This window comes from Symphalangus syndactylus, chromosome 6 (assembly GCF_028878055.3).
Source record: "Symphalangus syndactylus isolate Jambi chromosome 6, NHGRI_mSymSyn1-v2.1_pri, whole genome shotgun sequence".
NCBI lineage: Eukaryota > Metazoa > Chordata > Mammalia > Primates > Hylobatidae > Symphalangus > Symphalangus syndactylus.
Window position 1 is genome coordinate 21,630,375 of NC_072428.2, and position 23,475 is coordinate 21,653,849.

The following is a 23,475-nucleotide window of genomic DNA, read 5'->3' on the forward strand; positions in this document are numbered from 1 at the left end:
CACTCTAAATATTAATACCTCTCTTTGGGTCATCATAAATTCAAAAATAAGTTTCTTACTTTGTTTAATGCTTAATTATTTTCTTAATGCTTTCAAAGGAAGACAATAGAGCATCATGTTTAAGACCTAAATTCTGGTTTCAGCCAGGCAGAGGTTCAAATATCAGCTCTTCCACATCAGCAGAATGAACTCAGGTACAATTCTTCACCTCTCTGAACCTCAATTTCCCAAACGTGTCTCGTGAGATTAGAGTGAGGGTTACAAGAAAAAATAAAATCAAAGTGCTTTGCACAATGCCTGCACATATAAACCCTTTAAAATTATGAAATTGGCTGGGTGTGGTGGCTCACACCTGTAATCCCAGCACTTTGAGAAGCTGAGGTAGGTGGATCACCTGAGGTCGAGAGTTCGAGATCAGCCTGACCAATGTGGAGAAACCTCATCTCTACTAAAAAAAAAAAAAATACAAAATTAGCCTGGCGTGGTGGTGCATGCTTGTAATCCCAGCTACTCAGGGGGCTTAGGCAGGAAAATCGCTCGAACCCGGGAGGCGGAGGTTGCGATGAGCTGAGATTGCGCTATTGCACTCCAGCCTGAGCAACAAGAATGAAACTTCATCTCAAAAAAAAAAATTATGAAATGAACAGGGGCTAGAATCTGTTTGCTCGATTCCCCCAACAACACTGGGAAGAAGGTATGTCCTCATTTCATAGAAGAAGAAACTAAGGAATGGAGAAGTGACAGGTTCATAGTCTCCAGCCAGTTAGAGTTGAAGTCAGGACCAGCAAGAAAACAGCCTGTACCTCCCTTATATCGTTATGAAGTTTCTTGAGGCTGATCTTTCAAGAGGCTAAACTTTGAGGCAGAGAATGGGAAGAAAGAAGGGGGCTGAGGATTTAATCTTGGGGAACACAGTTAGAAGAATGGGAAGAGAAAGAACTGAAGAATGAATACTCAGGAAAGCAGAGGGCAAGAATTTCATTGGTGCAGAAAACAAGGGCTTAGATTATTTTCCAAAATTAAAGGGGGTAGGGTGTCACCAGTGTCAAAAATCATAAAGTCAAAAGAAAGGCCTTGGAATTTGAAAACAAGCATGTCCTTTATTTATTTATTTATTTATTCTACAAATATTTATGGGGTCAGGGGGACATGTCAGGCACATCCTTGCTCTAGGAACACGTTGGTCAACATGGAAGTTTCTGGCCCCTGCTCTCTGAGAGCTTATGTTCTAACAGGGATAAGAAATACTATAAAAGTAATGAATTTTGGGGGGTGGGAGACCAGAGTTTTATTATTATTCAAATCAGATTCCCCAAGCATTCGGGGAGCAGAATTTTTAAGGATAACTTGGTGGGTGGAGGGAAGCCAGTGAGCCAGGAATGCTGATTGGTCAGAGATAAAATCGTAAGGACTTGGTAAACTAATGAATTTTAAAAAATAATTTCAGATACTATAAGTTCTGTGAAGATTAAATGTGGACAATATAATAGGAAGCAATGCGAGTCAGGGGGGTAGCTAAAGCAAGTACAATCAGGAAAGCAAGGTTTTGAACTGAGACTGTATGACTAGAAGGAACCAGCCACATGAAGATCGAAAGTGCATTGTCGGTACAGGGAACAGCTACAGCAAAGTTCCTGAGGCAGGAATGAGTTTGACTATGACCTCCAGTAGGGCATTGTCAGTGACTTGATGTGAACAGAGGCCAGATCATGATAGTAATGAAGGAGAATTGATTTATAAGGAAAGAGCGCCTAAGGGCAGATGACTTACGCAAGAAGTTGTTCTTGAAAAGAAGGAAGAAAGTGGTATTAGTGCCATTAATAGCGGAGCGGGCAGTGGCAACCATTTCTATTTGGGGACCTTTCATTTCCCTTCCCATTTTGGTCATCTCCCCTTAATGCCAATATTCTCAAACAAAAAGCCACATCCTTGGAACATTCATATTAATGACTGTAAGGTATTTTTGGGGTTTGGAGATAAGAATAATCAAATCCTCCCACACCAAGTCTCCACTGACAACATCAAACCTGTTTGTACTGGCAGATACTGTCATCACTCCAGCAAACACAGTTATTTGCTTTGGATCTTTATTTTTTGTTCTCTACAATTCAGGGTCACCTTTGGTTTCTAAGGCTCCCGGGAATCTTATTTCACAGTTGGTTAGCTTTGATCACTATCCTTTCCACCCTTACCCAACCCTCCCAGGTCAGATTTTAGAGCAGTATTATCCTATAGAATTTTCTCTGATGATGGAAATGTTCTGTATCTGCACTGTCCAATAAAGTAACCATTAGCCATATGCGACTATTCGGCACTGGAAAAGTGGATAGTGTGATTAGAAATTTAAATTTTAATTTATATAATTGTAAGTAATTTAAACTTAAATTGTCACCTGGGGCTACAGCCTGTAGTTTTGAGTAGATAATTCTAATGAGTTAAAATTGAAGAGGGTTCATAGTTTTCAAAGAGTCACTTTGCAAGATCTTTAAGATTACTGAGAAATGCATCAATGCAAATAAATAATGCCCAGGTCAGTAAATGAGGGATTTCTTCTCAAGGAGGAAAAAATGGAATATATTCAAAGCTGGCCAAGTTTGATGTGCAGAAATATTATCAGAAAACTTATTTGGCCCAAACATGAAAAATATTGCCTCTTCTGAGAAGTAATTTTTAAAGATTAGGAGTGTCCTAAGGGGTGCTGGTTTCATGAGGTCTCCTTTGATGAAAGGTGTCCATCATCAAATAGGCTTAGGGAAGTGGGCACACTTTTTCCCTCTCTTGTAGATTCACAATGCACATTATCATAGTAAAAACTCTGAGAAGTCTTACAGTAACTAGCTCTGTTTAACTATAGAAACCTGTGTGTGTGTGCATGTGTGTGTGCATGTGTGTGTGCATGTGTGTGTGTGTGCGCGTATGTGTGTGTGTGTAAAACATTAGCATCCTGAGAAACTAGAGAAATATTATTGGTAGAACATGGACTTGGGTTGGGGGTGGTAGGGAGGAAAGAGGGACTTGTGTAAACAATGCCAGATCTACCCCTTATTACCAGCTGTGTGACCTTCAGAAAGTCACTTAACTTTTCTGATCTTCATTTCCTTCATTTGAAAATTGGAGATAATATCTATAAATCCGGGCTTATATGAGAAGTGAATATAATAATATATGTAAATAACATTATCATAATTCCTGGGACAAGTGAATCTTCCCAGAGTAGTTAGCTATCATTAATTTCATGATAATTTATGAAATTATGTGACTAAATAGCTGAGGCTTTCTGGACCCGGGGAGAAACATGCTATGAACTACTGGAGCTCACTTACTGCCTGGAGACATTTTTAAGTATTGTATTGGAGACCTGGATATGAGGGTCATCTTTTCTACCTTTCTTTATATCCAGCATTGAATGCCTTCCTACAATCCATTCTCAAAACAACAGCCAGAAGAATCCTTTTAAACCAGAAGTTGGATCATGTCACTCCTCTAGTATCTCCATCACACACATGCAAAGGAAAAACTAGAGCCTTCGTAATGGCCTCCAAGCTCTATGTGATCTGGTCCACCAGTACCTCTGTTTCACCATTTCTTAACTATTGCTGGTCTACTCTGGCAAACAGACCTCCTCACTGTTCCCTGGGCATGATAAGGAACACGCCCACCTTAGGACCGTCTCACATCACTTCAGTATGGATCACTCCCCCAGTTATCTGTATATCTGTGTGGCTCCTTCCTTTAGATCCTTCAGTTCTTTATTGAAATGTTTCCTTCTTAACACTGCCTAAATTTACAACATGCCCCTATTGTATTAAGTGCTCTAGCACTTTCTGTTCCTCTATATTTCTTTACTACACATCCAATATGCTATGCTTTATTTATTTATTTGTGGTTTTTCTTGACTGTTTCTACTCAATACAACATAAATTTTATGAGAGCAGAGATTTTTGTCTCTTTCATCCGTTGCTATAATTTGGTGCCTAGAACAATATCTGGCATGAAGTAGATGCTCCATAAATGCTTCTTGAGTAAAGTAACGCAGAAGCTGTATGTTTTCTGTTGCTAGAGGCTAAGTGCATTTTCTCTAAGCCCAGCGTTGAATGGCTTATTGAAGAATGAAACACACATTTCCAGGCTGGTCTCTGTGGTTTTTATTAGTGTTTCCTGGGACCCATCGAACAAATAAACATATTTTGAAAAATATAATTCTTTCATAAAACAGGAACAGTCTGAATTTAACATAGCTTAAAGGGAAAGATTTCTGATTTTTTTAATAGTAGCAATAGAGTTGTTTCCCACAAATTGTCAACCCAGGAGCCAGATGGGAAGAAAAACAAGAATTATGCAGATAGCTACAGAAAGATTAATCCCAATTTAGTTAAACTTGTGAAGGCTTGTACATTTCAGAGGTTCATAAGACACAGTCTCAACAGGAGTTTTTTAATAAATGCTCTATCTCTAGTTCCAGAAACTGAATTCCAAGAGGCTACACTGAGGATAATTCAGCTCTGATATTGTGATTACTGTGATGTTCTTTCATTCATAAAGTATCTGCCCAATACGTAACTACCGAGATCTATTGCATCCTACATAATTAGACAAACTCCTCACACATATGGGCCCATGCCATGCACATAGTAGGCACTCAACAAATGTTTGCTTAACTACCGAAGAATAATATAATTGCCTTCTTTCTTAACTGTTTTACGTTTTTCTATACTTGATATATGTGAAAAACAACATGCTTGCAAAACTAAAATCTAACATGCATTACTAACTTTATCAAAAGATCCCTCAGTATTTTTCAAAAAGGAAAAAAAAAATAAAAACCAATCCCCAAATACTAAAACTTAGAACTGCTTTACACTTAAATAGCAATTTACATCATATTAACACATTCATAATCTTCATTGGTTAAAACAGGTCAAAGGTTCATTACTGGCTTCTCATACCAGATAAGTCTCACAGTTCCCAATAAGGCAACAGAATCCTCATCCAACATATATTGACTTGTGGAACCCAACGGCCTGTTTTGGTTTCATTTCAGCACAAGTAGAAGGCAAAATAAAGAGTCTCACAGTAAAATGTTCATAGTAGATAATATGTCCTTGAAGGTTGTGCCGTTGTGCTCTTATTCCACTGAAGAAACGATTCACATCCCAATTATAGATATGGTCTCCCAATCAGACGAGTCTTTTAGAAGACATTCATTCATTCATTGAACAAATATCTGTTGTGTACTTGTCTCATGCTAGGTAATAGGAAAATAATAGTGACTGATAATAATAGTGACATAGTCCCTGCCCTCAAAGAGCTAACAGTCTAGCAAGGCAGGAACTTTGAGAAAAGACCAATGTGTTCCAAGGAAAACTTATAACCTGGGTCTCCCTTCTCAGATGGCACATTCAAGAAACTGTTGCTTATGCCCCTGGGAGCCAGAGCCTTGCTTAAGTCTTACCAAGTCAAATATCTAGCAGCCTCAGATGACTTGAGCCTGGTAAAGTCTTAGCAATAGATTTGCTGCCTCATATTCCCATGAAAACCTAATAAGAGAGAGCCCTTTCAACTCAGGCATACGGGGGTTTTAAGGATAACACGTTTAGTGACCATGTGGACATTCAGCACAGGTGAGCTTCTCAAGTGAGAGCCATGTGTCCCCAAAAGAAAGGAGGGCTTATCCATAAGACTTTGCTCTCCCTTTCAACACTGTGGTGGGAAGTACTCTGTTCTCACCCCAAGTTGGCATAGCTCGATTACTTTAAGTTCTCCAAGTCACGAACAGGACATAGAAAATGCGGCAAACTCAAGTCAAGACAATAGAGAGATATGCTGAGAACTTAATACTCCAGCCTTAATCAGGCACCAGGTCCCAAGAAACCTTCACTCTCAAAAAACAACACAATCCACTAATCATCTGTAGAATTGTTGTAGTTGGTACTCTTTACATTCAGTTACTCCTTAGTAAAGATTGCTCTTGAATGGAAAGGTTGCAGAAAGAGCCAAAGCCAATTTGGAAGAAGTGAGAAACTTACAGGTTTGAGGAAGGGTGAACTCAGAGAAGGATCTAGCCTCCTTAGATGACGAACAGGCAAAGTCAGAGAAGGAACCGCAGTGAGAGAATTGGCAGATGCCCCTAATAAAATCACACAACTCAGACACACACACAGACACACAAATATTCATGCGTTATACCCATTCAAGTAACTGGATATTTAATTCATTCTATGTAATGAACAATCAAATGCTGGGAAGGCCCCACAGTTCTTTGGCCTTGCTTGTAAAGCAACATATGTCTTTTCTGCAGGAATGTCTGAGTTACATAGTCAAGACCTTTGCTGTTCATTGTTCTTTTTCTCAGCTCTTTCAGTAACTGTTACTTGACAACACTAAGTTAAACCTTTACAGAGGTGACCAAGCCAGGCAGAAATAAAAATGGATTTGGTTGCACCTTCAGAAAGTTATTCATGGGTGCTCCAAGATCACTATCTAGAATGGTTCTCATTATAATTAGGACAAATTTTTAATTCTTCTTACTTCTAGCCTCATGAATATATTATAAACACTTTGCAACCTTTGAATATGAATTGCTCACCTCTACCAGCTAAGACACTGTGGTAGGTGTTCTATTAGTTGATGAAGAGCACTCCCTCTTATTGATACACGTCTTCATTTGCATATTATTGCTGGAGAAAGAGAGGTAGAATGGAGGAGCAAGCCAAGGACATGAGAGAGCCAAAAAGAAAAGCTGCAAAAGGGATGAGAATGTTCAAATCCATTTTCAAAGTGTCTACTGATTCCTGTGCTTCCCAGATTGCATGGCTCAATGATAAGTCTCCAGGACCCCCAGAATAATTCCCTATTGAAGACGAAGCTTTTAACTCCTTGGTGACTATTGTGCCTGAGCTGAGTTTTCTGTTTATTTTCTTCATGCTTGCTTTCTTTTCTTAAAAGACAAAACGAAACAAAAAAATTCCTCTGAGTACAAATCTAGGCAATAAACCATTCACCTGGGATCAGTTCAGATGGGACAGTAAACAGATAATCCAAAAGACAAAAAATTATAAGAATTAATACCTGCAAAGAGGATTTTCCCTGGAAATTCTTTTCTTGGTGTTTCCTTCTACAATATAATTTTAATTCTGCTTTGTAATTCCAGTGAAAATGTCTTCTATTGTAGTTCCTGCTACATTACTATGTTTACTTTATCTGACATTGGCTCTCATCTGGGGTTCTGAAAAGAAGCTCCTCTAGCTATTTCAACTTATTGTCCCTAACATTTAAAGCATAAAGATAGGTTGAGGTTGAAGTCTTGCTTTTGCTTCACTCTAAGGAACTAAAAGACCTTACATATCTTTTTCTTCTGAGAATAAACCACCATCCTCATAGTGACTAGCTAAACTGGTGGTTCTCAATCAAGGGCAATTTTGCACCCCCAGGGAACATTTGGTGATGTCTGGAGACATTTTGCGTTATCACAGCTGGGGGGTTTCTGGTGTCGAATGGTTAGAGATCATGAGTGGATACTGCTGAACATCTTACAATGCACAGGAAAGCCCTCACCACAAAGAACACTCCAGCCAAAAATGTCAATTGTGCCGATTGAGAAACCTTGGACTATAGGGATACAAGAGCAAACTCTTCAGCCATTTCCACACCACCATTTCCTTTTTCCAACTTATTTTTAAGCACTTGGAGCAAAAAAGAACCAAGCTGGGTTCTCCCTTAAATAGCTAGAAGTGAGCAGACAGGGCAATTAAAGTATTTCACCAACCATCCAAAGGGGAGGAAGGAAGACAGCCCTGGCATCAGATAAACCATTCCTGAATGAGTATAAAGACCCCACCATTATTCTCCTTGCTGATTTAAGCATTCCAAGTCATGTGATTATGCAGAGATTATAGCCAACCTTGGGTTTTGGAAGTCCCCATTCTCCACTGACTGATCCTAAGGCTCAGGTTAAACTTCCCAGCATCCATCCACTTTCTCCTAACCATCTGAGACCCTGGAATTCAACCCAGCAACCATGTTCGCCTCCCTTGACGAAGCCATATGGATGCTTATGTGTGGAGGATGCATCACCTTTTTCTAAATCACGTCACATACAAAACATTTAATGCCCTCTGATTTTTTTTTTCTTTCTCTTAGCAAGAAGCACAAGGCTACAAACCCTGTTACTCTTGCAGTGAAAAAGAATTCACAATAGAGGTGAAAACAAATCACAACCACATACAGCATCATATTTCACAGAAAACTGTGTACGTTTTTTCCCCATATAGGACATACTTCGAAGTAACAAAATAATTTTTTTAATCAACTGTAGTGTTTCTTCTTCCCGTTAGAAGTAGTTTCTTTTTCCCCTCATGGTACATAAATATCAGAGAAAAGTAGTCTTTGGAATATTTACGTCCAGGAGTTCTTTGTTTGTGATTATTTGGTGTGTGTTTTGGTTTGTGTCCAAAGTATTGGTAGCTTCAGTTTTCATTTTCTCTCCATCCCCGGGCATTCTTCCCAAATTTATATACCAGTCTTCGTCCATCCACACGCTCCAGAATTTCTCTTTTGTAGTAATATCTGTAACAAAGGAGATTGCATAAGGCGACTTATCAGATGAAGGTTGCTAGGTAAATAATGGGTCGTACAGCCTTACTGTTTTCAGAGACATGAAACTCCTCACCTCATAGCTCGGCTGAGCTTTTCATAGGTCATGCTGCTGTTGTTCTTCTTTTTACCCCATAGCTGAGCCACTGCCTCTGATTTCAAGAACCTGAAGATGCCCTCAGATCGGTCTTCCCATTTTATTAATCCTGGGTTCTTGTCTGGGTTTAAAAGGATGTCGCGGATGAATTCCCATAAGTGAGTCCCTCTCGGGTCTGATGAAAAGCAGAAAGGGAGGTTATTAATGACCTAAGTCACAGCAAAGATAGGGCAGAGAGCATTGAGTTAGGTCATCTGCCTCCAAATAGGAGATACTCATTTCTCCCCTACTTCTCGGGGAAGATGGATCGCAGAATCACCAGATGTTGGACATTAAAAAGGTATTTAAGAATAAACTAGCACAATATTTTATTTTACAAATCAGGAAACTGAGGCACAGAGAACTTAAGTGACTTGATCAGGGTCACACAGCTAACTAGTGACATAGCCAAGACTAAGGAATAGGTCTTAGGTCTCCTAAGCCGGGGGAAGTTTCTGCTAGTTATTATTCACAAATTGCTTGGGGTTCATTTCAACCTGTTACTTCCCCAGAGAGCAACTCTCAACCACTTTTATCTAGTACCTCAACCAATTAAATTGCTTTGACCCAGCAACTGTGTTTCAGCCAAATGCAAATCAAAAAGGCTCTAGAATGTTTACTCCCAGAATAGATGAGGGTGGTAGGGAAGGGGGTGGTCACGCAGGGACTAGAGGACCCAATTTGAAAATGAAGCCACTACTGCAATAAGATTATCAACCAAATTCAACTTTACTCCCACTGAATTTTTGATGCCCCACCCCCACCCCACCCACCATTTGAGGAGTTGCATTAATTCAGTTTTGTGGGATTATGTGGAAGAGCAGATAAAGACATTCTAATTCCTTATAATTTCTGGATTATACTTTTTTTTTTTTGAGACAGGTTATCACTCTGTGGCCCAAGCTGGAGTACAGTGGTGCAATTACAGTTCATTACAGCCTAGACCTCCCTGGCTCAAGCAGTCCTCCTGCCTCAGTCTCCCAAGTAGCTGGGACTATAGGCATGTGCCACCATGCCCAGCTAATTTTTGTATTTTTTGTAGGGATGGGGTCTCGTCATGTTTCCCAAGCTGGTCTTGAACTCCTGAGCTCAAGTGATCCACCCACCTCGGTCTCCCAAAGTGCTGGGATTACAGGCCTAGATTATACCATCTTGATTTCTTTCTGTGTTCCACCCACAATTCCATGTCTCTGATATTTCATATATGTTCATAAGATTGTATTACTGAAGGAGACCCAACTCCCAAAGAGCAGTGTTGAATCTTAAGAAAAAATAGTGATTTCTTGGAGTGGTAACTCCACAAAGGTAGGAGGCCAACATTTAGCAAAAGAAAGGATGATACATCTCAGCTGTTTCTTCTTATCTCGCTCCTCTTCCCACCCTTTTCTTCTGGGAGAGACGGAAATTGCTAACCCCATGCCTTGCAAGCAGTTCTTAGGCACAGGGTGTCTCAGTTTTGGAGCACATATGACAGAATGAGGAGGAAATGTCCAGTAGGGTTCCACTTAGAGAAACAGCTGCAGAGGGGGGTTACTTTGCTAGCAAGTGATGCCTCTATTTTCTCACTCCATCCTGTTTGGGATGAAGACGTGAAGGCAGCAGACAGAGGTGATATTTGCCAAAAAACTAGTGGCCTCCAGACGTGCCCGATGTGATGGGAAGGACCAAAGGCCATCTGAAAGCCAGCCAACTTACTGTGCTTTTTGGTGTGGCACTTGGCAGGGGGGTCTTGCTCCTTTTTCATATCAGGTGACTCTGCTAAGGAGAAAAATGAGAGCTGTTTGATTGACCTATTTCCTATAATTCTCTTTTTCATTCATGCATCCACTCATTTAAGCAATATTTACTGAGCACCTATTGCATGCCTGGCACTCTTTGAGTATGTGCTAGTGAACCAAACAAAACAGAGATGATAAATACTATGGAGAAAAATGATGCAGGTTAAGAAATGGAGATAGATGTATGGACTTGGGAATAATTTGCAATTTGATACAAGGTGGTCATAGGAGACCTCTCTGATTCCATGATCTAAAGGATATGAGGGAGATGGTCATGCGGAAAGCTTGTGCAACAGCCTTCCATGTATAAGATAGAAGTGCAAAGGCCCTGAGGTTGATGTGTGTTTGGTATATGCATGCTGTAAGAGGCAGAGACGGAGGAGCTGAGGTTCTGATCATTAATGCCTTATAGGACTTTTAAGGACATGACTGAGAAAGATGCAAGCCATTGAAAGATTTAGATCATTGAAAAATTTGTGGGGTTTTTTTTTTTACATAATACAAAAATGTAAACATTTATAACAAAGGAAGATGGCTTTTAAGCCAGAGGAGTGCCCTTTTTTGGCATGCAAAGTTACATTTTAATCAGCCTGACAAAGGGGCCATTGAGTGGCCCAAGCTCAATACAGAGGGCCACAGTGGACTATGGAAACACAGATTAGTTTAACAAATGACTCATTATGGCAACCCCTGCGACTATTACCAAAGAGGAGATGATGGAGGCGGACCTGGGAAATAAAAATTCTTCTCAGAAAGAAAACTAAATGATCTAGCCGTGTGTGTGTGTGTGTGAGTGTGTGTGTGTGTGTGTGCGTGTGTATGTGTGTGTGTATGTGTGTATTGGGAGGACAAAAGTAGATCTTATGAAGACTCTCACACTCAAAAACCAGCCAATTTTAATACAAAGTGGTCCCTAAATACAAGCCAATTATTTTAAGAAATTGGGCCAGTAAAACTGATCTCTTCCATGTGCCCTTCCTAACCTAGGGTGCACTGACCCAGTGTGGCCTTCAAGGGCCCCTGGACTGACTGAAACCATATATGAAAGGAGAGGGTTCATAGCATCCATTCGATTATCAAGAGAGGCCTATTATTCAAAAAAGCTATGAACGGCCAGCCATTAGATCCTAATTAAATTGGTTAAGAAAAAAAGCTACTGTTTATTGAGCACTTACTATGTACCAGGCACTGTACTAAGCACTTTAAATGAATCACTTTATTTAATTCACACAATAACTCTATGACGCAGGTACTAATATGATCCACAGTTTTCAGCTGTGGAGGATCTGAGAAACAGAGGGGTCAACTGACTTGTCTAGAGTCACACAGCTGGAATGTGGAGCCAGGATATGAACACAAACAGTTTGAATCCAGAAGCTTTACTCATAACCACGATTCTATGCCATTTCCAGAAATGGTGGCCTGCACATAATCTCCCTTTGCACATAACAGATTTCACACAAGCCTTTCCTGCCAAGAATCAGGTTCACTTCTATAATGCTCTTGTTAGTAGAAAAGATAATTTCAATCTGACAATTCTATATTTCCCAACGTTCATGGACCCTTTCAACCATCTTATCACCCAGCTAACCAAGACTCAGTGTCCCCAGCAATTTCTCGAAACGTCATGGCAGGATGGAGAGAGGGATTTAATAAGACCTCGGTAAACAAGAAACCTCTCATCCTGGTTAAGAATTTCTCTCCTGGCATTGTCACTAGCAGGGTCTGCACCTGACTTGGGTTTCTCTGAAATCCGAGAGGACAAATTCACAGGAAATGCAAGGAGACTTCACTCTCCCTCCTTGTAGGTTGCAGGGTGAGGTTGCAACATCGCATCAGGATGTGACAATATTGCGACAGGTCTGGCATCCACCCCGGTTTCCAAGTGATACATCACTCTGACAGGGCCACGTTGTACTGCAGACAAAGAGTGGCATTTACCCAGCAGGCCACAAGCAAAGCTCATTTTCAAATGACATCCAGGAGGGATGCAGGGCCATTATTTCAGAGCCAGGAGTTGAATTCAGAAAAATACAAGAGTCTCTCAGTATATTGGCCTCAATTATTTTTTGTGGGTTCCTAGTTGATCTAGAATCAGTTACTTTAGAGTTCAGGTGCTGTTGTGAATAAGATGAAAACCTTGGACCCTCTCCTCAGAAAAAAAATGCACATATATATACACATGAAATTTTGTCAACAATTTCAGGGGGCCGTGGCCCATGTAGCAGTCCATGGACTCTAAAATCCCTAGACTAGATAAACCATGAGGAAATATTCTTTGAGTTGTCAGCCGTTTACCCAAGCTAGGCTCCATCCAGCTAGGAACATTCTTTTTTTAATCCCCAAATAAAAATCTTTCCGTCATCATAAAGGGGAATAAGCAGTCAAAGGCAAAAGAAGAACCTAATTTCCTCCAGTCCCGCTCTGCCTGCTGCCGTGTGCAGGGGTAAGCCGTGGAATCACTGGCCTGCCTTACCACTGATATCTTTTGATCTTTAACCTGGCTTTAATATGTGTCCTCCTTCTGCCCTAGAATAAAAGTCAAGACCTTTGAAGTTAGCCATGTGGTTAAGTGATTCATTCTTATAAAATAATGGCTTGCCCTGGAGAAGTTGTCCAGCCTGGCTTTCTCTTGCTTGGCTCCCAGGCACTCCAGGCCAAGGTCCTATCTGGTCCAGGCAGGGGCAGCAACAAGCCACAGGTTTGTGATGCAAGTGTGAGAGCGTGACTTCAGCTAAGCTGCTTCGCAAGAAGCAAAGATTAGAAGCATTTGCTTATGATTCAGCCGTGAGCCATTTCTTTACGGGATATACAAATTTCAGTGTTCTAATAGACCGTGCCACCCTAGCTTTAGGCTCAACAAGTCAGTGGATAAACACATCAAGCCCGAGCTGGCATGACAGGCTGGAGGACTGTCGAGCAGAACAGGACACTGGCAGCGGGCATTTTATGAAATGGGCAGATGACAGAGAAATCAAAACAAATCCTCTTTCCCCACCTACGTTTATCACAGAGGGCATCAGTTTATGCTGAGCCTCGCCTTAGCTCATCTGGTAACCAGCATTAAAACATAAAAAGATATTTCACTGCATTCAATTACATGGGAGCTTGAAATATAAAGACTCAGGCAAATGACCAAGGTTTTTCCGGGGGTTCTAGTTCCATGCAGTAGAGACTGTAAACTATTCTGAAAGAAACTGACCCATATAAGGCTGTAATTAACTATCCTACTGAAGGGCTATTACCCCAATGAATACACCAATCCCAGAGACTGCATTGATTCTTTAGGGCCTGGGTGGTTGATCTCATTTTCCAGCCTGGGTTACAATCACAGGATAGGAATGGGGGAGCTGTAGCAAACAAGGATCAGAATGGTAAGGAGAGAAGATTCCTGAGCCCATCTTAAGAAGGACTATTGAAAAATACAATCGGTGGACTTGGGAGAGAGCGAGTTCCTTGCTACTGCAAATGCGAAAGCAGAAGCTGGCCTCTAAGGCCCCTATTGATTTTGAGATTCTAGAAGCTGTACGTCAAGATGTAGAAAAGAGGATGGCCCGGCTGTCAGGGCAGCAGAGCTGTAACTACGATGTTTTGGTTTCCCGGGTGCCTCAAGACCTACTAGCCCCTGAGGCTCAGCAAGTGGTTGGTTCAGCTTTATTCTTAGTTGGAATTTTTTGCCGTAAGTCAGAGACCCAACTGCAAGGATGGAAGGATGTGGGAGATGACACTGTAGGAAGTCACAGAGGAACTCAGAGTGTGACTTAGGAGGTTTCCTCAGCCCTGAACCCCATGGTCTTGACTGAGTGGCAATGATTGCCACAGAAATTTTACCCCGGTTGGCTCAGTTCCCCCAGAATAGCAAATACACAGCCAAGCCTTGCCAGTGTTTGATCTATTTCCTAATTTTAACAAATACTTCAAGTGACACATAATGCTAAGGACTACTGGGGGAAGGAGAAGTCGAGAGCTATGCTGGCCTCAGCTCTTAACCTCAATTCCAGAAGCATTTACACTGGCTCCCAGCCCCATCTCATTTAAGGGGCTTGACCCAAACAAAACCTCAAACCAAAACCTTTCATTATTTCAGTTCTCAAAAGCAAAAACAAAAACAGAAAAAAAAAAAAAAAAGGAAGGAATGGTTGCAGACTAATTTCTTTCACAAAGACCCAATTAAATCCCAGTTCTGAAGTTGCTCCAAATTTAATTGCAGGAGAGAGGCACTATCACTTGTGACTGATGTCTAAGTGCCATTTCATAGACCCAAAGAGATCCACAAGTTCGTACTCAGATCACGGGAAACCACAAGATCCTCTTTCAACCATTTCCCACACTGTATATGCCAATGCACCTATTTGTAGGTGGGGGTGGTAATCTGAAATCCCCTTTTCCAGACTCCCAACATCCCAACTTTCTCACCCAGTGTAACCTTGGTTAAGAAGCATGGATAGCCCCAGTTGCATCCAAGCTTAACCAAATGCAGCTAATGTGAACATAACTCATAAAATGCAGGTGCTCTGACTGATTAGAGAGCACTCATGAGTCATCAGAATTAGACTTAAAAACGGACAAAATAGTGTAACTGTGGGGATTCTGGAAGTTTCCAATGGCTACCCCTTCACCCAGAAACCATCACTACAGGTTCACAGACCTTTGAATTTCACTATGAAGTATTCTTTCTCTAAAGCCAAATGTAGTTTGTTGAAAATTAAATATTGCCTTATTTCCCATAAGTATACCTCGTCTAATGGTAACCCCATCCCTTTCCTAGCCCTTTAATTAGAAAGACTCCAGCAAGGCAGAAATGTAGAGTGTTGGTAATTCCCACCGATTCTCCCTAAGCATTAGGCATACCCAGCCTCAGATGTGATGACAGCTTACCAACAGGAAGGTGATTGGTGGTTGTCATGGAGATCTGAGCCCGGCAGAAAGTTTTGCTGTCCAACAAGTCTGTGGCCATGAAAAGATAAAGGACATTTAGAGCACCCCATCCCCCCACCACCTCACAATAGAACACTGTGGCTCTTAGACAAACCAAATAAGAATGTAAAGGGCCTTAAGTGTCAGGGAGTTAGTTACCTACTGTGCTACCATAGTTGGTGTCATATAAATAGTTCTCATCTTTCCAGGTGTTCATGATGGAAGGGTCTACAAAAAATAGAGAAGGAGAATAGTCAGTGATCATTCTCCCCAGGAAGAAGAGCCTGCGTTTTCTAACTCATTGTTCATCAACAAAGTATGGGGGGTGAGGAGTGGTCCTCAGAGACAAGCGATATGATTCTGCTTCAGCTGCATTACTTTATAATAATGTTGTCTAATTTTCCTTTCAGCATCCTCAGGGCAATGGCCTCATCCATGTGTTCCATACCTATTGCACTTTTAGGGAAGTGAGAGAAGTTGCAAGAATGGGAACCTGTCCTAGACCAAGTGGTTCCTGGGAATTTTCCTGACCTGGCTTGGCATTGTTTTGCATTCTACTGCATAATCAGCAGAATATTTTTACCCTGGAGTGTGGTGGGGGGAAGGCCTTGTTAGGGATAAATTTATTTAAATGTATAGTAAATAATTAATGAGCCCTTGAGGGGTTAATGATATTTCTTTCAGGAAGAGTCTAGTCAATCTTATCACAGTTTCTTCGTTGCTGAAATCCAGAGATTTGTCATCCAAGTTGGGTGACAGCCCCCTCCCTCTAGGATTTTTCCAATTAGCTTAAAGGATGACATAAAATTCTCAAAACAAAACCAAGGAGAAGGGGTGGACTGTGTTACTAAATCAAACAAACACCTTTTAAGAGTGAAGCCCCATTGCCCCATCGCAGAAAAGAAGTGCTCTTGTACTCTGTCTCTCTCTCTCTCTTTCTTCTGTGTGCTGCGGTAAGCACGTCTCACTTTGATTGACTCTTCAGATTTCAGATTCAAAGGGAACTCCCCTCCACCTACCCCAAATGGAGCTCAACTCCCACACAACCCCCAGATCTGGGCTGGTCTCCAACAGAAGCATTTTGTTTCTTGGCTAGCCAAAAGCTGTAAGATCTCTCACCTCGTCCTCACCAGAAACTTCCTGCTTTCTCCTCACCGCAGACCTAGGTTACCCTCAGCTCCCCTCCTTGCTGGGTTCTGAGTTTTAGGGCTGGCGTGTAAGCCACTGGCTGAGTTTCATTTTGTTTTTATAGCACAAATGATACAAAACCTGACTTACTGGCTAAGTCCTCGTGTTTACGACATAGGGATTTAGCCAGTATTTTAGCTAATAGCTACATGTTTGAACACCCCAAGCCCAATCTCTTGGGGTTACACCCTCTCTCCTTGTTGGGTCACCTTGTACACCTGTTGTTGTCTCTGAAAACAAACTGAACCAAAGAAGTTTTTGGGGGTGTTGGCCCCTCTATGAGCTTCTTCTCCCCTCCTCCTAGGGTGGACCTTCTTCTCCACCCTTCCACTCAGCTTTTCTGAACTGGCAACACAAGAATGTCTAGATGGTCAAGAAAGAATTATCAAGTTATTTGGGACCTCTCCAGTATTACCCTGGCTCCTTTGGTGGGGCTATCTGTCAGGTCAAGCAGGGGAGGGGGTGCCATCCTCCTGACCAAGTCCTGCGTCCATCTGTAGGGCAAGGCCAAGCCTGTAAAGCACAGAACATCCAGATGGCCCATCCCCTGGCCTCCGAAGAGAAGGGCAGGGCTAGCAAAGCCTAATTCGCATGCTTAGCAGCTATTGCTTTTTTCTTTAATAATGGTAGGCCAGCCCACTTATGAAAGGGTAAATAACTGCACGGGCCAATTTTGGCCCCAAGTGACTCAAAAATCACCTGCAGGTCAAATTCTGTCCTTGGTGACTGGGACGCATCCTCAGGGAGGCCTGTGGAAAGCTTGATTGGCCCACGTGGCTCCCAGGCTCCCAGGCATGAACATGGGGAGTGACTTAGGAGCAATAGTTGCTGCACAGTTTTATGATGGCTCATGGACTTTGGAGGACAGTCTCCAGGAGAGAGATTTAGGACAGGGGAAAGGAAACAAAAATAAATGTAGATGCTATGGGACTGTGGACTTTGCTCAGAGCCCAGAATTGTGTCCTTCATACAAAAACACACCTAAGGCAGGAGCTGGGTTGCAGGTACCTTTGTACATCTCTGCAGAAGCTCCCCAGGACCCCTAAAAATTTGTTAACTACAACACCAAGTCAGCATATTTCCCCTTTTTGTGAAACACACTCCCATCAAGGGAGGAGGGAGAGAAGAGGAGACATTGACCCTTCCTCTTCTCTTTCCAAACTTGACCAAGTCCAGTCCCATGACACTTTTTAAGGTGGGGAGGCAGGCCCACCATATATTCTGCATTTCCTTGGCTATTGGCCTGAGGTCTGGATGATGCCACAACCAGGAGTAGGAGGCAGAGAAGTGTGGCTCCCCATAAGTCTATAAATCGGAAATAGGTGGCAGTCACTGGTCTCAAGGGCACGAATGAGGTTCATGGTTGGGGTGGCCCATCAGAGACAGCCAGGGAAAAGGCCTCCCTGCGTCTCCTGCAAAAACTTGCTCCCACATTCTCTCTTGCCCTCTCCCAACTGTCCTCCCCGGAGCTTTGCCAGGCTAGGTTGGCTCCCTTTGTCCACTACTACTCACCAGTTTGTTCAGTCTTGACAATGACATTGTGTGTGGACTGGAACAGGTCACTACTGCACTGGCCTGTGAAGGACAGATTGGGATAGTCAGAAAGGGCCCAGATGGAGCCAGAACTGGATGCTTAAATAGGGACAGAACTGGCTTCTTTGCAGACCTTCTGCCATCCTACTGCCTGGTCACCTATGTTTGTTTATGGGAGGGAGTTTCTCTGTCAGCCTCTACAAACTCAAGCCTGCAGTCTCTGACCCCAGAAAATCAGGAATCTAAGGCACTACATTAGAAGCAATTATTTGATGTGGTATAGTAAAGGCATCCAGTATGGTAGAAATAGAACTTCAGAAGCTCAGTTTTTCCACTACTAGCTATGAGGAAGGTGTATGCCCTTTAACTTTCTGGGTCTTAGTTTCCCCATCTGTAACAAGATTAAACTAGATAAGGTCACTAGATGACTTCTAAGGTGCTTTCCCATACTAAGATATGATATGAAAATGAAAATGTAGGGAAAACCATTTTAACTAGCTTGATTCTTCTTTGATTTAAAATTAATCAAAGCCATCATGATTACATCCAATCTGTGAGACATGTCTGGATAAAATGTGGTGACTCTTTCCTTATTTATGCCTCAGCACATGTACAAGCAGCACACATCACATGAGCTTGTTTGCTTGCAACTCCTCTCCCATTATCATATATGAAAGCATATATACGTGTGCTTTTTTATATATATATTTGTAAATGCACAAATGAATCTAGTATGTTTTTCTTCCCCAGACAGATTATAAACATCTCAAGAGCAGAAGCCATGCCTTTAACCTCTCTGACATTCAATCTTCCCACCTATAAAATGGGCACAATATTTACTTTGTTGTAAAGTTATTAAATGAATTAGTTCACTTACAGTGCCTAGTATAAGTAAATACTCAATAAATGTTAGTTAATAGAATGTTTACACAAAGGCAAACAACAAAAGAGTGAGAAATCTGGCCGGACGTTAGGAACTCAGAGGCTACAGCAGCATGCGGTGAGACCAAACAAATCATGGGAGGTCAGAGACAGAAGGTCAAAGACGGCCACAGCACCTCTCAGGCCTCCCTGCCTCAGACCTCAATCAGGGCAAAGCTTTAAAGGAGTGGATTTAACTAGGGGGTGGAGGTAAACGTTTTTAATTCTTCAAGTGTAAGTCTGATCTTTCTGAAGATCCCTGAGGGTTATTTATAGAGCCTTGTTTGGTTTGATTCTAGTCAAAGAAAAAAGAGCAGCTACCAATGTGAGGTGGGCAGGAAGCAGGGCGTGGCCAGGGAGCTGAATGACATCATCTAAAATGGCCGCCGCAGCCACAAGCTCTGCTGCAAGGCCCCAGGTCCTCTTCAGTGTTGATGGCTGTTGCCAGGGTATGACTCTGGTTCACAGCCCTGGAGCTCATGCTGCCCAAGTCCCGGTTACTTGCCCAAACATGGGTTCTACCAAGACACAAATGCCTTTTCCAGTGCGGACAGGCCAACTCCCTGTTCTTAAATATTGCTACTTTTCAGGACTCCCATAGTTCTCAGAAGAGCTAGATTTTTACAGCCACTATCAGGGGAACCTTATGCCAGTGTCAAAACCGTTCTGCAAGGTCAGTTGTCCACCCTACTAGGTCTTACGTGTCAGTATAGGATGTGTTCGTGTGTGAATAATCTACCACTCAAGGACAACATCTGGAGTGGTGGCCCATCCCTGTGCTAGGGGAAGCCTCAGAGAGTCATCTGGGGCATTAGGGCAACAGAAATTCCAGAAACCACCACCACAGAAACATTCCCTATATACGTGTCTGACCATATGTTCTAACCCTTTTTTCAAGTTACAGACCTTTTAAGAATCTTCTGAAGTATTGTGAGTCTTTTCCCCTCCCAAAACACAAACATAGTTCTAATTTCATATATCTTCTTACCACCCTTAGGACACTATCTTAAGAACCTAGGTCTAGAAGGGTGTGTGTGTGTGTGTGTGTGTGTGGTTGTTTTTTTTTTTTTTTTTTGTAACCGTGATGATCTTTAACAAGCAAGTGACTGGATGTTAAACTATTGAACCCTGCTTGCAAAGGAAAGAAGAAAACATTTTCTAAGGGTAGTAAGTATTCTACGAATTCCTAGCCAGCTTTTGTCTTCTTGAAAATTATCACCATAAGGAAAGAATTAAATTACACTGGCGTTTATAAGGAATTAGACACACCAGGTACCCTAGGCTTCAGTCCTGTCCTCTCATCTTCCTTCCATTTCCCTGTCTTGGGACATGGTAATTTGGAGGTGAGACCACTCTTTCTTGTCCCTGACAAAGAATCCTGTCATCTGCAGAATCTCTCTTCTTCCGGCTGGCTCCTAGCAGGGTAGGGAGAGACACAGAAAGAGAGAGTCACCGTTCCACTTCAGATGCTGCAAGTTGCTGTAGAGGAGCTGCCCCGCCGTCCCTGCCGCCCGGGTGAACTCCTGCAAACTCATGCTGCAGAGGTGCTCGCCGTTGATGTCGAACTCTTGGAAAGGGATACAACTGGCATCCAGCTGGTTGGTGTCCAGGAGGTGCTGGAGCCATTCCCACACCTGGTACTTGGTCCAGTACTGAGGATGAATTTCATGCCACTGGCCTCCAAAAAACCCGCTGGAAACTACAAAACAGGAGGCAGACTCATGAGTGACCCCTGACTGTTCCTGGCCATAGTATCTGACACAGGGATGCACTGTTGGCTGCCAGATATCTCAGAGACACAACCACAGTCCGTGTATGTGCCGGCGTGGGGGATGGAGCAGAAATGCATCTTCATGTCCCCCCTAGCCTGCTACCTACCCCTGGGCACTGGATGAGGACAAGAGAGCTGAAGTGCTCAGAGCTCATTCCCCCACCTCACCCAAAGTAAAATATCATGAAAGCTAGAGCATTGCTATCATTTCAGCAATTTATTAGCTTACTGTCCATACCCAAATAGTTCTCTTCCTCTTTTCTCTCACTCACTCTCTCTCATTTTTTTCTCTCTTATACACACACACACACACACACACACACCAAACTCAGACCATTTTCAACTAAAAATAAGGCCTAAAATTAAGGTTCTTTTCTCTACGATGCCTTTGCTTTTCCTCAAAGTGGTCCAGATTATTGATCTGCTAACTGGACTGATATCCCACTGCCCCAGCCTAGTCATTATAGCTATCATGATGTCACTTCCCTCCTCAGTTACCTTTAGTAGTTCTCATCACCCACTGAAATTAGGTATAAAGCTGCCTAGCTAGGCATTGAGGCTCTTCATTAACTCTTCTTCAAGTAACCAGTAACTCTTGTCTTTTTTCTGTGCTGTTCTTTCAGCTCAGCTTGTGTTCTACCTCTCACTCCTGTTGAATTCCTACCCATCTTTCGAACTCTGACCACCCTGTAAAATCATCCCCAATCCCCCCAACTTGCCTCAAGAGCTCACTGTCCTCTTACTCTCCAGGAGACAAGCCTGGTATTTCTAATGGCTTTGTCATGTTCTGCTTTTCTCTACAAGTCTCTAAGTGCCGTCCGTCTTATTCTCCTTTGTAAATTGTGTGCTTGAGGTCACAGACTGTTTTACTTGTCTTTGTATCACCTAAAAAAATGACCTCAGAGACTTTGTCATAGTAGATGCTCACCGTATATTTATTTAATGGAATGTATTTTTGAAGAAGAAATAAGGTAGGCATCTGAGGAGTTGGGAAGTGCATTTACAAGATGGTACATTCAGATACCAATGAAGAAGTGCAGTTCATTAAACTGGATAAATATTGCTGAGCCTAATATGTGCTAACCATTTATATATGTGACTCATGCTCACTTAAAAAAACATTCCATAGTCTGCACGAAGTTCTGGGGCAATGGAAAAGACAAAGCCAGCACCTGAGAGCATGTAACAGGGCTGAGAGAGCTTACAGTTCCCTTGGAAATAGATGTTGAGAAGGAGCTCTCTTTCAGGAAAGATGAGTGAGAGGGGCAAGTGGCAACGACTATTGCATCTCACCAACCTGAAGCAGGGGAAATCCAACTGAACATGACACATGGATACTCCAACAAACTCAAGGGTGGACCAGTAGAAGAAAATATAGTGCAAGAAAACTGTCTCTAACTTTTTCTTCAAGGTCACGCCAGATCAGTTCTTCTCAAACTTTAGTATGATCGGGTATTTGAGACCCACAACAGAAAATGCAGCTGCCCAGAAAGTGCAGCAGTTTGGGGGGACAGGTGACTGAGTAAGGGAAGCTCACCTGCTCACCCTTTCAACCATGTTTGACTAGGATTCCAAATTAAAAGAGGTGGAGCTCCATGTGGATTAGCACTTGCTGCAGAATAACTCTCCCATTATCATCCCACTTCTGCCTCCTCCCAAGCTCTGGTCACCAACAAACCATCTCCATATTTCAAAGCAAACTCGAACAGCAGAGCCTCTGGCAGGCAGATTAGCAGTGGGTGTGGATTGGGAAGAGGCCCAGAGCTCCCTAAACTCACTGCTGTTGGATGCACAGCTGAATGCCTAAACTGGAGGGCTTCACAATGGGGTATGGGGCTCCCGATTCAGCAACAACTTGATTCAGAGATTCAACTTGATTCAGGGATTCAACTCGATTCAGGAAGCCACAGGCTTGATCACCAAACCCTCTATACACCCCACCACCAGGTCCCCTCTTCTTCTAATAGACGTGTTCTAGATTAAAGCTCTAGAGAGAACACCTGTTCTCCTTACACATCTCCTCTCCCCTTGCAAAGAGAGGCCACTGGAAGATGAAAAAAGAAAGATTGAACTGCTATAACCCTCTCCTTCCTAACCTCCATGCACGCGCGCACACACACACACACACACACCCTTTCTCTCCTAGCCTATCTTGATATCCCAGCAAAACACTGTGAAAAGCTTCAACAGACAGTCTTTCCTTTAGGCATCTCTTCTACCCCCCTCACTGCCAGGCTGTCAATCTGGAACCTTGAATTTTGGGAGGAGGCAATAGAATATCTCAAACGAGCTTTTGTCTGGAACCCTGGGGGCTGGTAGGGAACTCCAAAATTGAGTTTTCTCCATTCCTTCTTGTCCCACATCTTCTGCTGAAAAGCCTACATTTTTCAAACACTAGGTTGCGAGAGGAATTAAAGCAAAGAGCCCCCACAGCACAGCAGTGACACCAACACCCACGGGCCCTCTTACCATTGCACGTGGAGTAGCTGTCTGTCCAGGCTGGCGGCTGGTGAAGGAGGTTGTTGCCGGGGTTGAGATTCATTACACCACCTCCTTCCAGAATCATGATCTGTTAGGGGATCAAACAGCCTGTTCAGTCAGTGCCTCTTGGACAAATGTCATTTGAAAGTGCAGATCAC

General features: G+C 42.5%; 1 protein-coding gene across 4 annotated transcripts in view; it reads right to left on the reverse strand.

The window, feature by feature from the left end:
* Window positions 1–4,121: 4,121 nt before the first annotated feature.
* Window positions 4,122–23,475, reverse strand: part of EHF (ETS homologous factor) — a 37,659-nt gene continuing 18,305 nt past the window's right edge. For 2 of the 4 annotated variants that reach the window (XM_063641862.1, XM_055281944.1), the window contains exons 2-9: window positions 23,306–23,405; window positions 20,519–20,764; window positions 18,124–18,186; window positions 15,583–15,651; window positions 15,385–15,453; window positions 10,424–10,486; window positions 8,669–8,864; window positions 4,122–8,565 (exon numbers count right to left, since the gene is read on the reverse strand). In XM_063641862.1, coding sequence (XP_063497932.1) covers window positions 8,466–8,565; window positions 8,669–8,864; window positions 10,424–10,486; window positions 15,385–15,453; window positions 15,583–15,651; window positions 18,124–18,186; window positions 20,519–20,764; window positions 23,306–23,402 — 903 coding nt within the window. In that variant the 5' untranslated portion in view covers window positions 23,403–23,405 and the 3' untranslated portion in view covers window positions 4,122–8,465. The remainder of the gene's footprint in view (window positions 8,566–8,668; window positions 8,865–10,423; window positions 10,487–15,384; window positions 15,454–15,582; window positions 15,652–18,123; window positions 18,187–20,518; window positions 20,765–23,305; window positions 23,406–23,475) is intronic. The other 2 variants (XM_055281946.1, XM_055281947.2) reach the window with 2 other exon arrangements.